The sequence below is a fragment of the Adiantum capillus-veneris genome, chromosome 19, assembly GCF_014529385.1.
Source record: "Adiantum capillus-veneris isolate H3 chromosome 19, ASM1452938v2, whole genome shotgun sequence".
Lineage (NCBI taxonomy): Eukaryota > Viridiplantae > Streptophyta > Polypodiopsida > Polypodiales > Pteridaceae > Adiantum > Adiantum capillus-veneris.
In genome coordinates this window covers 52026212-52041741 of record NC_140949.1, presented here as the reverse complement: position 1 = coordinate 52041741, position 15530 = coordinate 52026212, and the positions used below count along the sequence as shown (strand labels likewise).

The window sequence follows — 15530 nt, the reverse complement described above, 5'->3', positions numbered from 1 at the left end:
GGAACCCAAAGTATTTCTCACGATGTTCTGCAATATAGATTCTACCTTTTGTTGAGCCTCTTACCTGCAAGAAAAATTGTTACATGTGTTCTTCCACCACTCTTTCCTGGGGGTGAACCATGCTTTTTGTATCCCTTGGTTACAATGGAGGACTTTAATTGATTTTAGTTTTCTCGTAGTGTTACCCTTATCAACTCTCTATTTTTGTGTGTCAATCTGTTTTTTTTAACAGCTATGAGTTCGACTTTGTCTTGGAAGTGCTCTTGCAATTATTTATGTAGACATTCTTCTAGTGGTTGGGCTTTGGTGACCAAGAGGACTTTTTATCAACATCGACAACAAGACTCCCTAGGAAAGCTTCATCCCTCAGTAAATAAAAGAAGAAGAGTCCAATCGGAGCCCATCTCTCATGATACAGCTCCATTGCATCATGTTCCCATCATCGAAGCAACGCCTTCAACTCTAGAGGCATCCTCTTCCCAAATTGAGAGAGAATCAAGGAGTGTTGAGAAGCTTGATCGGAGCATCCAATGCACTTGCACATTGTATTGTGGAGGAGGTCGTCAAGTGCACTTGTCTACTTACTATCGACATCAAGATCTCATACGCAAATATGAGAGCTTTAAAAAAACTTTTGGCCTATCAAATCTATCTGAAGTTGGTGACATGGATCTTATAGCTAATGCCCAACCAGACGAAGGAGCCACTCTTACCTCTTTGGAGCTACCTTGTGAGGAGGAGCTAGTTAATGATGAGGATAACATAGACATCCATGAGAGTCAGGAGGATGAGTCCTCTACTTTGTTTATGGAGTTAGTGGAGAGAGTAGTAGAGCTTCAAAGTTTGTGGGATGAGCATCGACTCCCAATTGGTGTTCAAGATAAAATGTTACGCTTGCTCTTTGGCGACTTTGGGGGGCCAAGAGTCACTCACAATTCTTTCAAAAGAAGTCTGGCTAAAATGCTAGTCCAACTTCCATCTACATGGGATGGTGACCTTGGGGGTATTCAAGTTCCAGCATGTTGGGATCAAATGCAAACCATGCTTAAAGGCCTTGGAATGGTTAATGCTCGACGCTATCGTATCTGCACAGGAAATCTAGGAGTAAAACATCCACCATAGCTTCTTCAACCAAGCATAGAGGATAACTATGTAGGAGAAACTCCAAGATGTGTATGCAATGCTGGATCCACTTCTAGAAAGTTTAAGAGGGATTGCTCCAAGTGTTGTGAGAAGTGTCCGATTTGCGAAAAGACAAGAAAGTCTATGCTTTCTTTTGATTATATTCCGATTGGTCCTCAGTTACAGCTTCTGACGAAGAGTAGTACCTACTGTCATGAGTTGCTAAATCTATGGCGTCACAAACATAGATGGGACAACGCATCTGCACTCAACAATGAACAGAGGATCATCGATTTTTGGGATGGAACAAAGTTTCAAGAAGTGAAGGACTTCTGGAATCCAAGTACATCATATGAACTGCCTGTGGTTTGCTCAAATTCAGCATGTAAAAAGTGCTACACTACATTTCCAGTCTTTAAACGCCATCCAACACTACAAACCGGATGGGATGCTGCGAATGAAGTATATAACTTTATCTGCATTGAGTGCTTCCAGGACATCAAATGTCGCAAGAAAATTGAAGTGGTGAGTTTGACTTCTCTTTTAGAGGTTCCTTTTGCATTCTGCTTATGTGTAATATATGTCATCATTTGGTTAGGGTGATCCTCGCAATATAGCAATTTTACTACATTGGGACGGCTTTCAAACGTCAAAGACAACCCAAAAGAGCTGTGGTGTTGTGGAAATATCGCTGCTTAATGTTGGATGTAGTTCTTCCATAGATGTTTTACCAGTTTTGTTTATTCCGCAAAATTGCAAAAAGATTATAAAAAGTTCAGGAGATGTATTTGGAACATTTCTAACTCCATTGGTGGATGAACTTGAAAGCTTATTTTTGGATGGGATAGATGTATTATATGAGTATCCACTAGACAGGATTTTCGACAATCCACAAGGGTTTTCCAAGTCTTGCAAGATACGTGCACTGCTCATGATGGTTACTGGCGACCATCCGGCTCAGTGCAAAATAGGTCTACTCAAGAATGGAGGACAAGAGTTTTGTCGTCGTGATAAAGCTCAGGCAACTTTGGTAAGAGATGCCACCAGGCCTGATGGACGATATGTCTATGATGGAAATCGCTACCAGGCAAGATATCCACCACCACAACGAACATTTGAGGAGATGAAATCTGCCTTAGAAGAGGCCAAGCGTTGCTGCACACAAGCAGAGAAGGAAGCAGCATGGAAACTTGCAGGCCTATCAGGCAAGTCCATACTTTGGAGGCTCTCTGACTTATATGGATTTGATATATCTCTTGATTGTGTGTATGATGTTATGCACACTTTAGCATTAAACGTCTTCAAATGGTATTTCGCCAGAAATGCATGTTTTGGGAACTCTCTTGGTAGATATAGCTCATAGCTTTTATAACTACAGTAGAGATCATGGTTGGTCCATGGAGGATATTAGAGTTATGAAGATACTACTGCAATCTTGGAGAGTTCGAAGGGAAGAGGCATTTGGGGCTAATTCATCGCCTTTAGAGCATATCGCCGGTATATATATTTCTCTCATTTTTGAGAGTTACATGGTTTTGCTATGTGTGTGAGCATAACTATTTATTTCCATTTTGATTGTAGGTAATGGTGAGCTTCTTGACGATATAATTCGGCATGGGCTACATGATCGTTATTGGTGCTACATATTCGAGCGTCTTGTGAAGATCTATAGCACCATCAAGACCAATAATCTCAGCGATGAGGCATCATTCGTCCAATTCTATTTGAGGAAGTTTTTCACTAAAGTTTTTCAATCTGTCCGCTCTGACAACGATGGTCTCTTACCTGATCAAAGATTCTTGAGAGATCTACATTCCTCAACGAGTGGACTCAGCAATGTCCCATGTAATGAAGGCCAATTGCATGAGTGTTCTGCACATCATATGGATGGGCTCTTAGTTGTTTCATCGGTGGCCAAGGCAAGATCCCTGTGGAATGCTCTCTTGAAATATGGCCATAGTGCACCTTGTATTGATTGTCTTCTTTTGAAGGGAATTTGTATATCAAGGAAAAGATGCATCTATCGAGAGCCATCAACTGAGGAGTCCATATTTTTAAAGAGGTTTTGGAATATGAAAGAGAGCTTTCCAATTGCAGATTTAAAGATATACGAAAAGGTAATGTACAGAGGACAAATATATAAAGTTGGCTCCCATGTGGTAGTGAGAGCTGAGGATACAAATAGTATGTCAGATAAACGCGGACATTGGAAGGCTTGTATCACCTCTCTTTTCTCAATGCAGTTCAATGGGAAGTCTATGCTTTTCTTTGGAGGAAGATACTACAGACAATGCATCGTAGGTGATGATGACTCTGAAAGGTTACTCATTGATGCAATCACAGGAATGAGTGTCCTTGAGAAGACACCAATGCCCTTTACATGGGATTGTATCCAACCTATTTACTCTCTTCTTCATAAATTTATACCAATGTCACTACCTAAAAGCCAAAAGCTCATTGCCTATGAAGTAAAGGACTTGAAGCACAGAGATAGATTGCTTATGGAAGGACAATGTGGGAATGTTCCTTTATGGTTAGAGGAACAAGATATAGTGAGAGTTTCTATGAATAGTGGACTTGAAAAAGTCTTTCAACATGCTGTGGTAAGGGAATCAAATCCTGAGGAAAAATTGGCAAGACTTGCCATCTTGAAGCCTGATGTACATCCAAGAAATACGTGGACTATTCACACTGAAGAAGATCATTGGAGAAGTTGGGATAGCTGTCATATTCTAATAAAAAATTGGACTGTGATAAGACAAAAAAAAGTTACAAAACCTGGTGTGCTTGAACAATGGATACCTATTATGTGGCGATCTCCATGATGTATAAGCATTTGTATCTACTATTTTATTCAGGACTCTCTTTAAAGTTGATTCTACACAAAAACTTTCTCTCTTTTGTGATGTGTAAGAATTTTGATTGAAAACTCTTTAAAATTGATTTTATGTTGTTTTGTTTCAGTTATTTGATTTGAATTTATAAATATTGTATCGTAAATATGATTTTGTTACTTTGTCAGGGCAAGTATGAGTTGCCCACAATCATTGTTACAGCAGCTACTAGGAGGATCTAGTGAAGAGGCTATTAAAACTCTCAATGTGTGGAGAGCAAATTATTCTGGAAATAAGAGGGTAACTTCGGATCCCTCTAGCATCGCTGCAATCAGTGATCTACCTAGATATGATCCTGTTGTGTATGATCAGATTTTTAGGCCACCACCACCAAAATTGAGAGAGAAAAATAAGTTGTATGGTCGAGATTTTCTCTTAAAACAGCATCCTGAGCAATATAGAGTATTATATGTCAATTATGGAGAGGTGAGAAAGTGGTTTGCTAAAGGAGAAGCCATTGGCGATCTTCGTAACAACAATGAGCGAAAGAATGTAGTTTTGAGGATCATTAAAGAGAATATAGCAACGCTCAAGGCCATCACAATAGATGGTGTGGCTTATCCATGGAAGGAGGAAGATTTATACACATGGTGTATCAAGTCATTAGCGGCAAAACGTAAGTGGAGCAAAAAGAAGACAAGCCAAGAGACACTTTGCTCAACCAACTCCATGGTACAGTAATTTATGTTGAGCCTATACTTGTTTTGACATGTTTGCAAGTTTGTTTAATAATATTTAGAATTATAGGTCTTATGTATGGATGATGATAATATAACAACTGAGCACAAGGATGAGAAAGATGATCAAGAAGGAGAGCTTCATGCAACAGTGAGTACATATTCTTTTATGACAGGGGTTTTATTTGATTTGTTATATGTTATTCACATTAAACTTCTTTCAGATTGAGAGTTCTCATGTTGATGAGCAAGTGACGAAGTTTGTTGTCGATGATAAAGCTGATGATATATCAAATCGTGTAGGTTCTTTTGTGCTATGACATTTAAATTATTTATGCTCCCTATGAGGTAGTAATAAGTTTACTTTATTTATGTTTCTTTTTTGTGAATGTAGAAAGATGAGGATGTGTACATTCCTGATATGTCATGGATGGAAGAGGATGATCCAAAAAGTGCTTATGAGGTTTGTTAATCAATCTCTCTCTCTCTCTCTCTCTCTCTCTCTCTCTCTCTCTCTTTGTGAAGATCATGTTTTCTTTACAATTGTATAGGAGTATCAACATTTTATAAGAGATGAAAGCTCAAAAGTCTCATTACAAGGAAAAGAGACACATATAGATCATGAGGGGGGTGGCAATGGTGATAATGTGACGAAAAAGGTTTGATTGTAAAAACCTTATCTGTTGATGAGATTCATGTTATATTTTAGTTATGTAGTGTCTTTATTGATTTTTATTCGTGAGAAAATGAAGGATAAAAGTTTAAGCGAGTCTTGTGCTGCGGATGATATGGATGCGAGCTCTAGGAAAAGCAATCGAAAGAGAAAGGTATACTTAATTTTCTCATTATCTTACTTAGAGTTAGTGTGATGCTCTTCTTAGCATTTTAAGTTATTGAGTCATTTTTATTTTAAAAGGTTACAAGTAAGCTAAAAGATTTGTTAGAAGAAAAAGACAAAGCTTCCAAGGCGGTAAAACATAAGAAAAAGGTAATTACTTAGGATTTCATTTAAGAATAGTCTTTGATTGCTTATAAATAACTTTTTACTTCAATGGTATAGGAGTCCTTAAGAGAAGATGGTGGAGAGAAGTCTCTTATGGAAATCAAGGTGTGTTTTAGATCATATGAAGTCTTGCTTGCATTAGTTTTTTACACATGAGAAAGATATAGCATTTTAGAATCTTACACTTGCATCATTTTTTTTGTAGGCAAGAACATTGTCTACTAGAGACAAAGAAGTCATTCTAATGAAGTGGCTTCATACTCAAAAAGTGGAAGAGATCTACCAATTGATCAAGCCCACTTACTGTGCTTTGAAGAAGACACATTCATTCTTTGGTAGGAAAGTGAATGACACTACTTCCTCAACAATGTGTGAGGACTTAGTGGCATGGCTCTTAGTTGAAGGAGTAGTGCATATCGATTTTTCAAAGCTTGGTGTTTTAACTTTAAAAGACGTTCATTTGTGTAATGATGATTAAGTAATGTATCTAAATGGACATTCTCAATGGTTGTTGATTTCCAATGTGTATTAGCTTGAGGTCAAATGACTAATATGCTTTATGTTTAGATGAGTACTCTCAATTAACTTCATGTATGAAATTGACAAGTGATCTTGAATTTTCTTGATTCATCTAGCAATTATTTACTAATTGACTTACTAGTTGGATATTGTAGTTGCTACATGGATTACTACTTCTTGCTTTGAAGTTACTAGATGAATTACTATTTCATATATTTGAGTTGCTAGATATATTGCTAGTTTCATAACACATCTCAAACTAGTAAGTGAGATTGCTTTCTTGATTCATCTAGCAATTATCTTACCATATAGCTACTCAACTATATGGTAAGCTACTCAACTATATGGTAAGAAAATTATCTAGCAATTATCTTACCATATAGCATCTAGTAAGAAAATTACTACTTGAAGCATCTAGGAGTATTCTCACGCTTATTAGTTTGCACTTTTGCTAGATGTGTGTATTGAAACTAATAATATATCTAACAATTATATATTTTTTGCCATATGGTAAGCCGTCCAAAGCTCCTTGTGAGCTTTTATAAGAGGATAGCTCAATGATTGGTGTAGAAATAGCATCTGGGAGAGAGGCAAGCGAGAGGAGCAAGGTTTATGTGAGAGGTCGTGATCATGCAGAGCGCGCCCACACACACACACACAGAGAGAGAGACGGCTGATGCAACCGTTGTGTTTTTTCCGTAGGCACATCCCAAATTGAACGTGTGTGTGTGTGTGTGTGTGAGTGAGAGACAGAGAGAGAGAGAGAGAGAGAGAGAGAGAGAGACACGAACCGAACACACGAAAATGCTGCTCGCACATCCCAAATTGAACGTGTGTGTGATGCTGTTCGCTCATCCCAAATTGAACGCGTGTGTGTGCGCGCGCGCGCGAGAGAGAGAGAGAGCACACAACCGAGCACACGAAAATGCTGCTCCCGCATGCAGCCATGGACGTACTCCAGGCGCCCAGTCCTGCAAAGAGTGGAGCATCCGAGCATGGGAAGAGCGACGCATTCCAGAGCGGTTCACATGACACAGCCGCAGGGTGTGGAGGTCTTATTTTATTCTGATTGATTCTATACTATAATAATAAAAGCGGGAGGCCCCCCTTGATACGTGCAGTGAGAGAGAAACAGTTCCTGCACGGAGAGAGAGAGAGAGAGAGAGAGAGAGAGAGAGGTAGTAGCTAAGCCGAGGGAAACGGAGGTTTGCCATTGCAGGGAGACGGCACCGATATGCTCCACCAATGGAGGCTCGCATAGAGCCTTGAGGGCGCCGTCGCACATGTGTGTCAGAGCCATGACGCAGCTGCACAAGTTTGAGGACCTGACAACGCTGCAAATATTGAATCCTCAAACCCGTTCTGTGTGTGGGTGTGTCTTGATCTGCATGCTGGCGGCCTTCAGCTCAGTAACCCTGAGTCTCTCTCTCTCTCTCTCTCTCTCTCTCTCACACACACACACACACACACACACACACACACGCAGCTATGGCGACCACGTTCCTCGAGCTCGCGACCTTCATTAATGGCAGCTTTCACCTCATGGCAGCCCATTGTCAGCACCTCCTCCTCGCATGCAAACTTCCGTGGTAGCTTCCACGTAATACCCAAGTCTGTGCGAGTGGGAATTTACATGACACAAGTGCCGTTTGCTGCAGTTTTTCTCTCAAAGAGGCTTGCACACTGCTGTTGAGGTTCACGTATTGACAGCTTCTTCAAAGTATCCTCTTGACGCCTGTTGATGCAGCCACTAGGTTCAGTCAACACATCGTGCATTAAGATCAAGCAACTCAAGCAGAAATATTGTACCACTAGCATTAAGCATATTGTCCTTCTTCCAAGAGAGCCACTTCTCAAAGCTCAAAGTACATAATTTTAAAGCACCAAAACGATATTGACTCACTTAATACTGTCCGGGGGAACAACTTTTTCCTCATGCAATTGAAATTTGAGAGCCAAGATTTTTTGAAATCTGCCAGAAAACCCACAGGAAATACATAAGCAAGTGCGCACAGCGGCCGTTGTTTACACCTCCTCCCATTTTCGTCCACAATATGGCGCCCTTGACGAATATCGTAGCCTATTGGACCTCCCTAGGCTTAGCCAATGGTAATTAAGCAACATAAGTGATAGCCTTCTGAGATGTGTCTCCCTTTCCCCTTTTGTGAGAGATTTAGGTAATTATTTAATTCAACTAAACTCTCACTGGACCCCTTTGCCTCCTGGCCAATAGGAATCGGGCAAGCCATTGGGCTGTTGAATGCTCATTGATCCCCTTGGGAGACTGTCCAATAGTCTTGTAGAGACCTTAATTCTTATTGGTTCTTTTATTAAGTGTTTTTAAATTATTTGAACTAGATTTACTCTAGCCTAATTCTCATTGGTCCACCTCCAAGGCCATCCAATAGGAATTGGGTACACCTTGTGGGCATCTGGGCTAGGGAGCTTACATGTGTCCCTCATTCCCTCTGTGTAAAGGGAGCTTGTGTGTGCGCGTGTTTCTCTCTCATCCCTACTTGCAAGGCTCGCCCCCTCCTATGTAGGGATTGACAAAAACATTTTGTGACACACACTAAGCATCCAACTTCCCTAGTGTTTGGCCTTTGGACACAACCTTTGAATTTTGGAACCTTAGCATTTTGGAAGTCTTAATGGACTGAACCTTAGGGTCTTTTAAGCCCATTGTTGCAAATTTATCTTTTCCAGATGGCCCCTCCTTTGGATCCCTATTTTCCCTCCTTTGGATCCCTACTGTGGCCGGTCTGCTAGCTTAACCAATATTCTAGCTTTTCCTCCCCTGGCACTTCCCCATATTAAATGACTAGTTTAACATGAGAAAATCATTTAGGAGAATTAGATATCAATTATTATGACATGTACACTCAAATGAGTCCACACTTCACTCAAAGTATCTAGATCACATGTTCTTCAAGCTTATGAAGTCCAAAGGGTTAAAAATTGGAAAAATTCCCTTGCTGTAAATAATCACGATTATTTACTTTGCTTGCAATTTTTGATTGGATTGAATGGTTTTGATCTTTACATGTTTTTATGAATCTATGCATGCTCCAAAATTGATTTGAAGCAAAATGGACAACATTTGCCAACTATTCAGACACAGGGCATTTTAGAGCGGAATTTATGGAATTTTCTAACTTTGAAATAGTATTCTCCTAACAGGTGCAATGCAAGCTGCTGAGAAAGCAAAGAAGAGAATGACCCAAAAAGAAAATCTGCAAGAGTTGCCACCATATCAGTTGGAGCCGAGTTATGTAAAACGACCAAAGTCACCTACTTGTCAAAAGAACAACTTGAAGGACACAACACCACAATCTTCACCGCTTAATTCAAAAGCAAAGATGGAAATCAGGTAGAGTTGCAAATGCTATCCAAAGAAGTCTATGTTGTAGCAGCTAAGCCAACAACGAAAGAAGCCAACAGGAGGTTAGGACTTTGAGAATTTTATGATCAAGAACCATGTGGAGTAGACTTCCAAAGAGCTTATGAAATAATGTCTCAATAATCAAAGAGGATGGATCTGCCCAGATCACAAATTAGCAAGGACAGAAGGTTGAAGTAGTCATTAACAAAGACATAGTGGCTGAATCACTAAAGCTGCCCACTGAAGATATGACAATGAGAGCCAGAAATAGGAAGAGAGCTGGTACATTCGCAAAGAGTACAACTGCCTCCACCTTCTCCGACCTTATACTAGAACAAGTAGAGAACCCCGCCCGTCTATATCACTAGCACGTCCGATTTCCTAGCCAAGAAATTATCAAGGTACACTACTCCAAATCATGCTATCGCAACCACTTTCACGCAGATATGGAATTCAACAACGAGACAATCAATAGATCATGCTCAGTATGTGCTTACAACACTCAATAGCACAAAGAAGGAAGGAAGAGTAACATACTTGGGAGCTCTAGAAGCTCTAACCCGAATTGCATACCATGCCATTGGGATGGCCGATAACCTGCCGCCAGCCCTAGATCAGAGTAGATGGATAATTACAGCTCAGCCCTCTCCACGAGTCATTAAATCAAAGAAGAAAGGAATTTATAAATTAATTAAAGATTCAACGGAAAGCTCATCTGGAGTCCATAGCAGTGAAGAGAGTTTGGACCATGAGGAAAAAAGAGCAAGGAGAGAAGAGATGAAAAGAAAGTTAGTGACCGCCTATCAGGAAGAACCTCAACAAAAAAAATCAAGGTTTGAAAGAGAAAAAGAAGCGTATGAACGGAGTCAACAAGCTACAAGACAGAAGCCAGAATCACGGAGTCCAAGGAAAATCAAGGGTCCTAGAACCAAAAATTGAAAGAAGAAGATCCAAAAAGATCCAAAGGAACTGCTAGAAGCCCTGAAGGTACAAGATTCTTTAGAAGCACAAAGAAAATCTAGAGAAGAGTCGACTGCTCAACAAACACAACAATCAGAAGTTGGGAAACTAATTGAAACATAAGAGGAACAGAGAGAGATGTCTCCAAGACCACCCTCACCAAATACCAAACAAGAAGATCAACCTTCTCCTAGACCAAGCCCTTCACCCACTCACCAATCAAATGAAGGTGGAGAAATAAAAGTAGATGAGAAAAAAGAGGAGGAAGCCAGTCAAGAACAACCCAAGGAAACAACCAAAGATGAGGCTGGACCTTCTAAAGAGCCTCAATCAGAAGATGAAGAGTGGGAAACAACTGATGAAGTTATCATTCAAGTTAATGAATATGGAAAGCAGATGCAATTGATGACAAAGAAAATGCAAACAGGAGCTCTTAGCCGTAGTGCTAAAGCTCGAGAATTTGAACAAGTGATTGATGCTCTCCAAGGTGAGCTTGAAGACAGGATGAATATCATTGAAAATCTTCAGGGACAAATCAAAGAGCTCAAGAATGAGGCAAAACAACACCAAAGCATCAAGAAAAATGAACAAAAGGAAATGGAGGAATTAGGGGAGCTCCTCACAAAACTATTGTCTGCCTATAAAAGCAAGGACCAATAAATGACTGAAGTAACAAATGGACTTATGATCACTACTCAGTCAGTACAAAAGCTCCATGTATAGTTGAATGTATCAAATTTCTATTTGCAATACTCAGAATAGAAGATCAATAACCAAGCAACATTTTTAAAGCAAATCAGGGAAAACCTAGTAGTAGCTTCAGTCAAGGGGACTAATGAATTAAGTTTACAAGACTTTAGAAAAGAGGAACAAAGACTTGGAACTTGAGTTGAAGTTGGAATAAGTACAAAGAAGGGACCTCATCCTAATGCGTATACAAAGAGAAGACAATTTCTTAAAGAGATAGAGGAATTAAAGAGAGTCAATTAGGTGCTGAGAGAAGGGAATATGGAAACTCAGGAGGAGGTAGGTACATCTAAATAGCCAAACCTAGAGATACCATCAATCTCCTTTGCAAAAATGGAAACACAACCAACTGAAAGGAAGACAAGAAGTTTTGAATTATAGGGACCAATCATAGATGAAGAACAAGTGCCAATGGTCTAGCTCTCTAAAGCTGAAGAAGATGCACTAAAGAGAAGATCATTCAAGAAGTGGATGCTGAATGGAAAGCGGCTATGGATTGGGAGTTGAGGGTTTTTCACTCTATCGATGCAACTCAGCTCACTTCAAATCAAATCAATTCTTAGTGGCATTAACAGTTGCTGCCTTATACTTTAATAAAGGTGGAACTATTACAAGTAAAAGAAAGACTCTATAAGGATATGCAAGAAGAGGGATCAGATGCTCTCCACCCCAAATGGAGGAAAAATTGTCCCAACGAAAACTCAAGGTATCTCATCTTGTTTAGAAGGGCACCAGCGTCAATCCCGAAAGAGCCAACATTTTGTCTTGTACTAAGAGTAAGGACATGGAAGGGACATGAAGCACTACAGAAGAAAAGGCCGACTTGGCTTAACTACTGGAAACTGCCAGCTCCAGAGTAAGACCCGACAACTGAGGAATACATGGTGAAAACCCTAACGGATGCCACGAACTTCTTCAAGAGTCTTTCTGACCTCTCGTGTGCAATGCTATTTAAAATCTGCAAAATGTTGCTCACATGTATCCAAGTGTTTCATGAGCCTGAACAAGCAAGAGCCCCATGGATGCACTTTTTAGAAGGTAACCAAGGTTTATGCTCTGATATGAGTGGGCAACCTTCAAAAGAAGTCCTTTACGGCTTCTATGCTATATGTATGTTCTTGCCATCAAGCAATATGTTGGCATTTGAAGAATATTTTTGCACCGGGTTCTTTGCCAGATGTATATTCTTGACATCAAGAAATATGCTGGCATTTGAAGAAGCTTTGTGCACTGGGTTCTTCACATGGCGTACAAAGACTTTTGGACCAGTGATCAACAATCTAGCAGTAAGGTCCGTCAGATATTTAACCATAGAACTTTAAAAAGAAGCTAATATTCACTTTTTGCAAGTCCTTGAGAAAGATCGGCGCATCAGATATCAAAAAGCGCTTCAAAAACTAAAAGACCGCCGCCTCGCAAGCCATCAACCCAAAGACTATTTCAATCCATGAAACTATGTCAAGGGATGGCACAGTCGAGGAGGGGGGGAATGTTAGCTCCAAGCTACCATGTAACATCTTTTGGAAGTTTTATTGTAAAAACACTTATTCTTTTGATAAATCAAGAATATTGTAACTCCTATTTTCCACGTGAATATTGTAACTTATGAATCGAAGCTATAAGCTTCCAGATTGTACCAAATTATCCTTAGTTAGAGCTCCCAAAAGATCAGATTTTGACCAAAGAAACCTTGGCTAAGGTATAAAAGCCAATTTTGTAAAGTTAATTTCAAGTTTTGGATAAGAAATACATAGCGTGAGGTAATGGGGCTCACTTCTCTCCTTCTCATGCTTCACACTCCCTCGTCGGTTGTCACATCGCAGTGCCGTTTGTTGTGTTGCAACCACAGGTAAGATCTCTACGCATTGGCGTAAGCATATCATAGTAAATTTTAGCTTTTGGCATCGCCGACTGGCCACGGTCTTATTTCATCATAAGTAGGAATTTAAGCTAGGAAATCACAAAATAAGTATAGGCGAGGTATTGGGGCATCATTGCCAAGCATTTAGATGCATTCGGGGTCAGAAACGACTAGGTAAAAATCTCACTGTTGTTAATAATCGCGTTTTTTGCACTTCACCTAAAGTGAGATTTGAGACCATAAGAATGCATGATTAGGTCTTCTGTACTTGTCCTAGAAGTTTCGTAACATTCAGATGTCGTTTGATGTTGTAACGATCATGGTTTGTTTGCCGATTAGTGATTAGCTTTTGATGACTTAGGTCATTCGAGTGTAGCTTGTGTTAGATGCGAGTTGTCAGCTACTTTCCAAGAGATTGACACCCTCTTGTAGCTTCCATGCACTAGTAGAGTTAGCTTCATTCCATGGATTGACAATTATCTTCATGGTTCTTGCTATATTTGCAATAAAATAAGAGTGAGGTTAGGGAACCCATTCACACTCTTAGATTGGGTGCTAGCACTCCTCTTCACCTTGTGTACGGGCTCAGAGAGAGAGAGAGAGAGAGAGAGAGAGAGAGAGAGAGAGAGAGAGAGAGAGAGAGAGAGAGAGAGAGATAAGATCAGAGATATAGCGAGAAAGAAGGAGAGAGATATGAGGCACTGACCTCAAATCCAAAATTGTCTGTACAGGCATCATACTTGCTCGCTTTATAATTATATTACTTGGAGTCTTTGTAGATTTCTCAACTTTCGTATTCTCTTACAAGCTGGAGTAAAACTCCAATCAGAGACTTCGAATTGAGCACATAACATCCACCCTCACAATGAGACCCTCGTGCTAACTTTCCCACCCAAGCTACTAGTTGCAATCAAACAAGGTACCAAAATCATGGTCCATCATGAAAAAAGATCCTAAAAATTACAATTGAACTATCAAAAAATATTTCCATATGTTCTAGGAACACTTCCCTATGGTTAAAACATCAAAACATAGTGAATTGAGCACTAAAATCTCAAGATTAGGCTCACTAACATGTAGTCACAAAAAATCGGATTAACCCAATCATTAAAAAGTTTTATTACAAGTTGGAGTAGCATAGTCGCTTGAGCTTACATTTTGTAGAGCTCCTTTCTCCTCAAAATATAAGCATCCTTTCACTTGAGGTTATTGACTTTTATACACGGGGCTTTTTAAATTGGCCAGTTTCCATCTCACATGGACCTTTACAAATATCATAATAGAATTACAACTCAAGGAATCGACCCTCTAATTTGGAATCAGAATCTACACACAATGTAGCTACACTAGCTCAAAAAAATAATAGAGTACAATTTTGGTGCCCGGCTATGGGTTCGGCCAGGTGGGCATCCCTTCAATCAATCCACCAATATTCTCCCCTTCCTAGCTTGTGTCATTCCTTGACATGACCATGTGAAATTGAGTTGTTAGGGTTATCTTTAGATTTTTCCTCAAGGCTAGTCTTTAGCTTTGTATGCTGTGTGTTTGGTGATACTCCCCCCTTCCTTGTGTGATTTTTATATATGTTGTGTTCTGGTTGATTGTATGTGTTGGACTTCGTTGGCAAGGCAATTTTGCATGGTGTTGCATATTCTCCTCTTTCTTGATGGCCATAGATTTGTGCTGCTTGCCTTTACTTGACCTTCTTTGGGTCGTGGAATTGATGAAGGATTTGATCTCAATATCCATCACAATACGAGTCCTATGCAATATGTCACCAACTTTAAAGCATTGTGCAAGCTCCTTATAATGGTTGTTGGGGACTATCTTGCTAACGTTTTCATTTATTGCTCTTTGTTTTGCCATTTTTTGGAGCTTGGATGTGCCCTCTGCCCTCAAAGATAAGTGCTTCTCTTATTAGATAGTGGAGTCCTGCAATTATTACTCTAACTCGTTCACGATTGATTTTGGTAGCAATTTTCTTATTGTTGAGGTAGAAGGACTATATACAAGAGGATGGTGATGAGTGTCTCTAGATTAGGGTCTGGAACCTAGATGAATAAAGGAAAAACACCCACTGGGAAAAAGTTACCTTTGGTATACATTCTTATTGAAATTGAGCATTTTGAGACTTAAGGTACCTATCCATGCAAAGTTAGTACCGGAGAAATTTTTCAAACAAAAGCATGCAGTGTAAGAGATGGAGTTGATGGGTGCTTCAAGGAACAAATGTAGCACATGTGACATTAAAATACTTCACAATAGCTTCCATGTTCCCAAGAAGGGTTCTCAATGTAGAAGATTCTCCAATCATACCTCACTATGATCAATGTGTGAGTGTCTTGTGGACCTACTCCTTCACTTG

The 15530-nt window shown here is 39.8% G+C and overlaps 1 protein-coding gene across 1 annotated transcript; it reads left to right on the top strand.

The window, feature by feature from the left end:
- The first annotated feature begins 1266 nt into the window (after positions 1 to 1266).
- On the top strand, positions 1267 to 6197 carry LOC147434007 (uncharacterized). The gene is made up of 13 exons (XM_086489858.1): positions 1267 to 1647; positions 1721 to 2430; positions 2501 to 2619; positions 2704 to 3655; positions 4145 to 4688; positions 4764 to 4844; positions 4918 to 4992; positions 5088 to 5156; positions 5245 to 5352; positions 5446 to 5520; positions 5610 to 5681; positions 5754 to 5801; positions 5902 to 6197. The coding sequence occupies exons 1-13, from the start codon at positions 1267 to 1269 to the stop codon at positions 6172 to 6174; spliced, it is 3507 nt and encodes a 1168-aa protein (XP_086345984.1). The 3' UTR covers positions 6175 to 6197.
- Positions 6198 to 15530: the final 9333 nt, after the last annotated feature.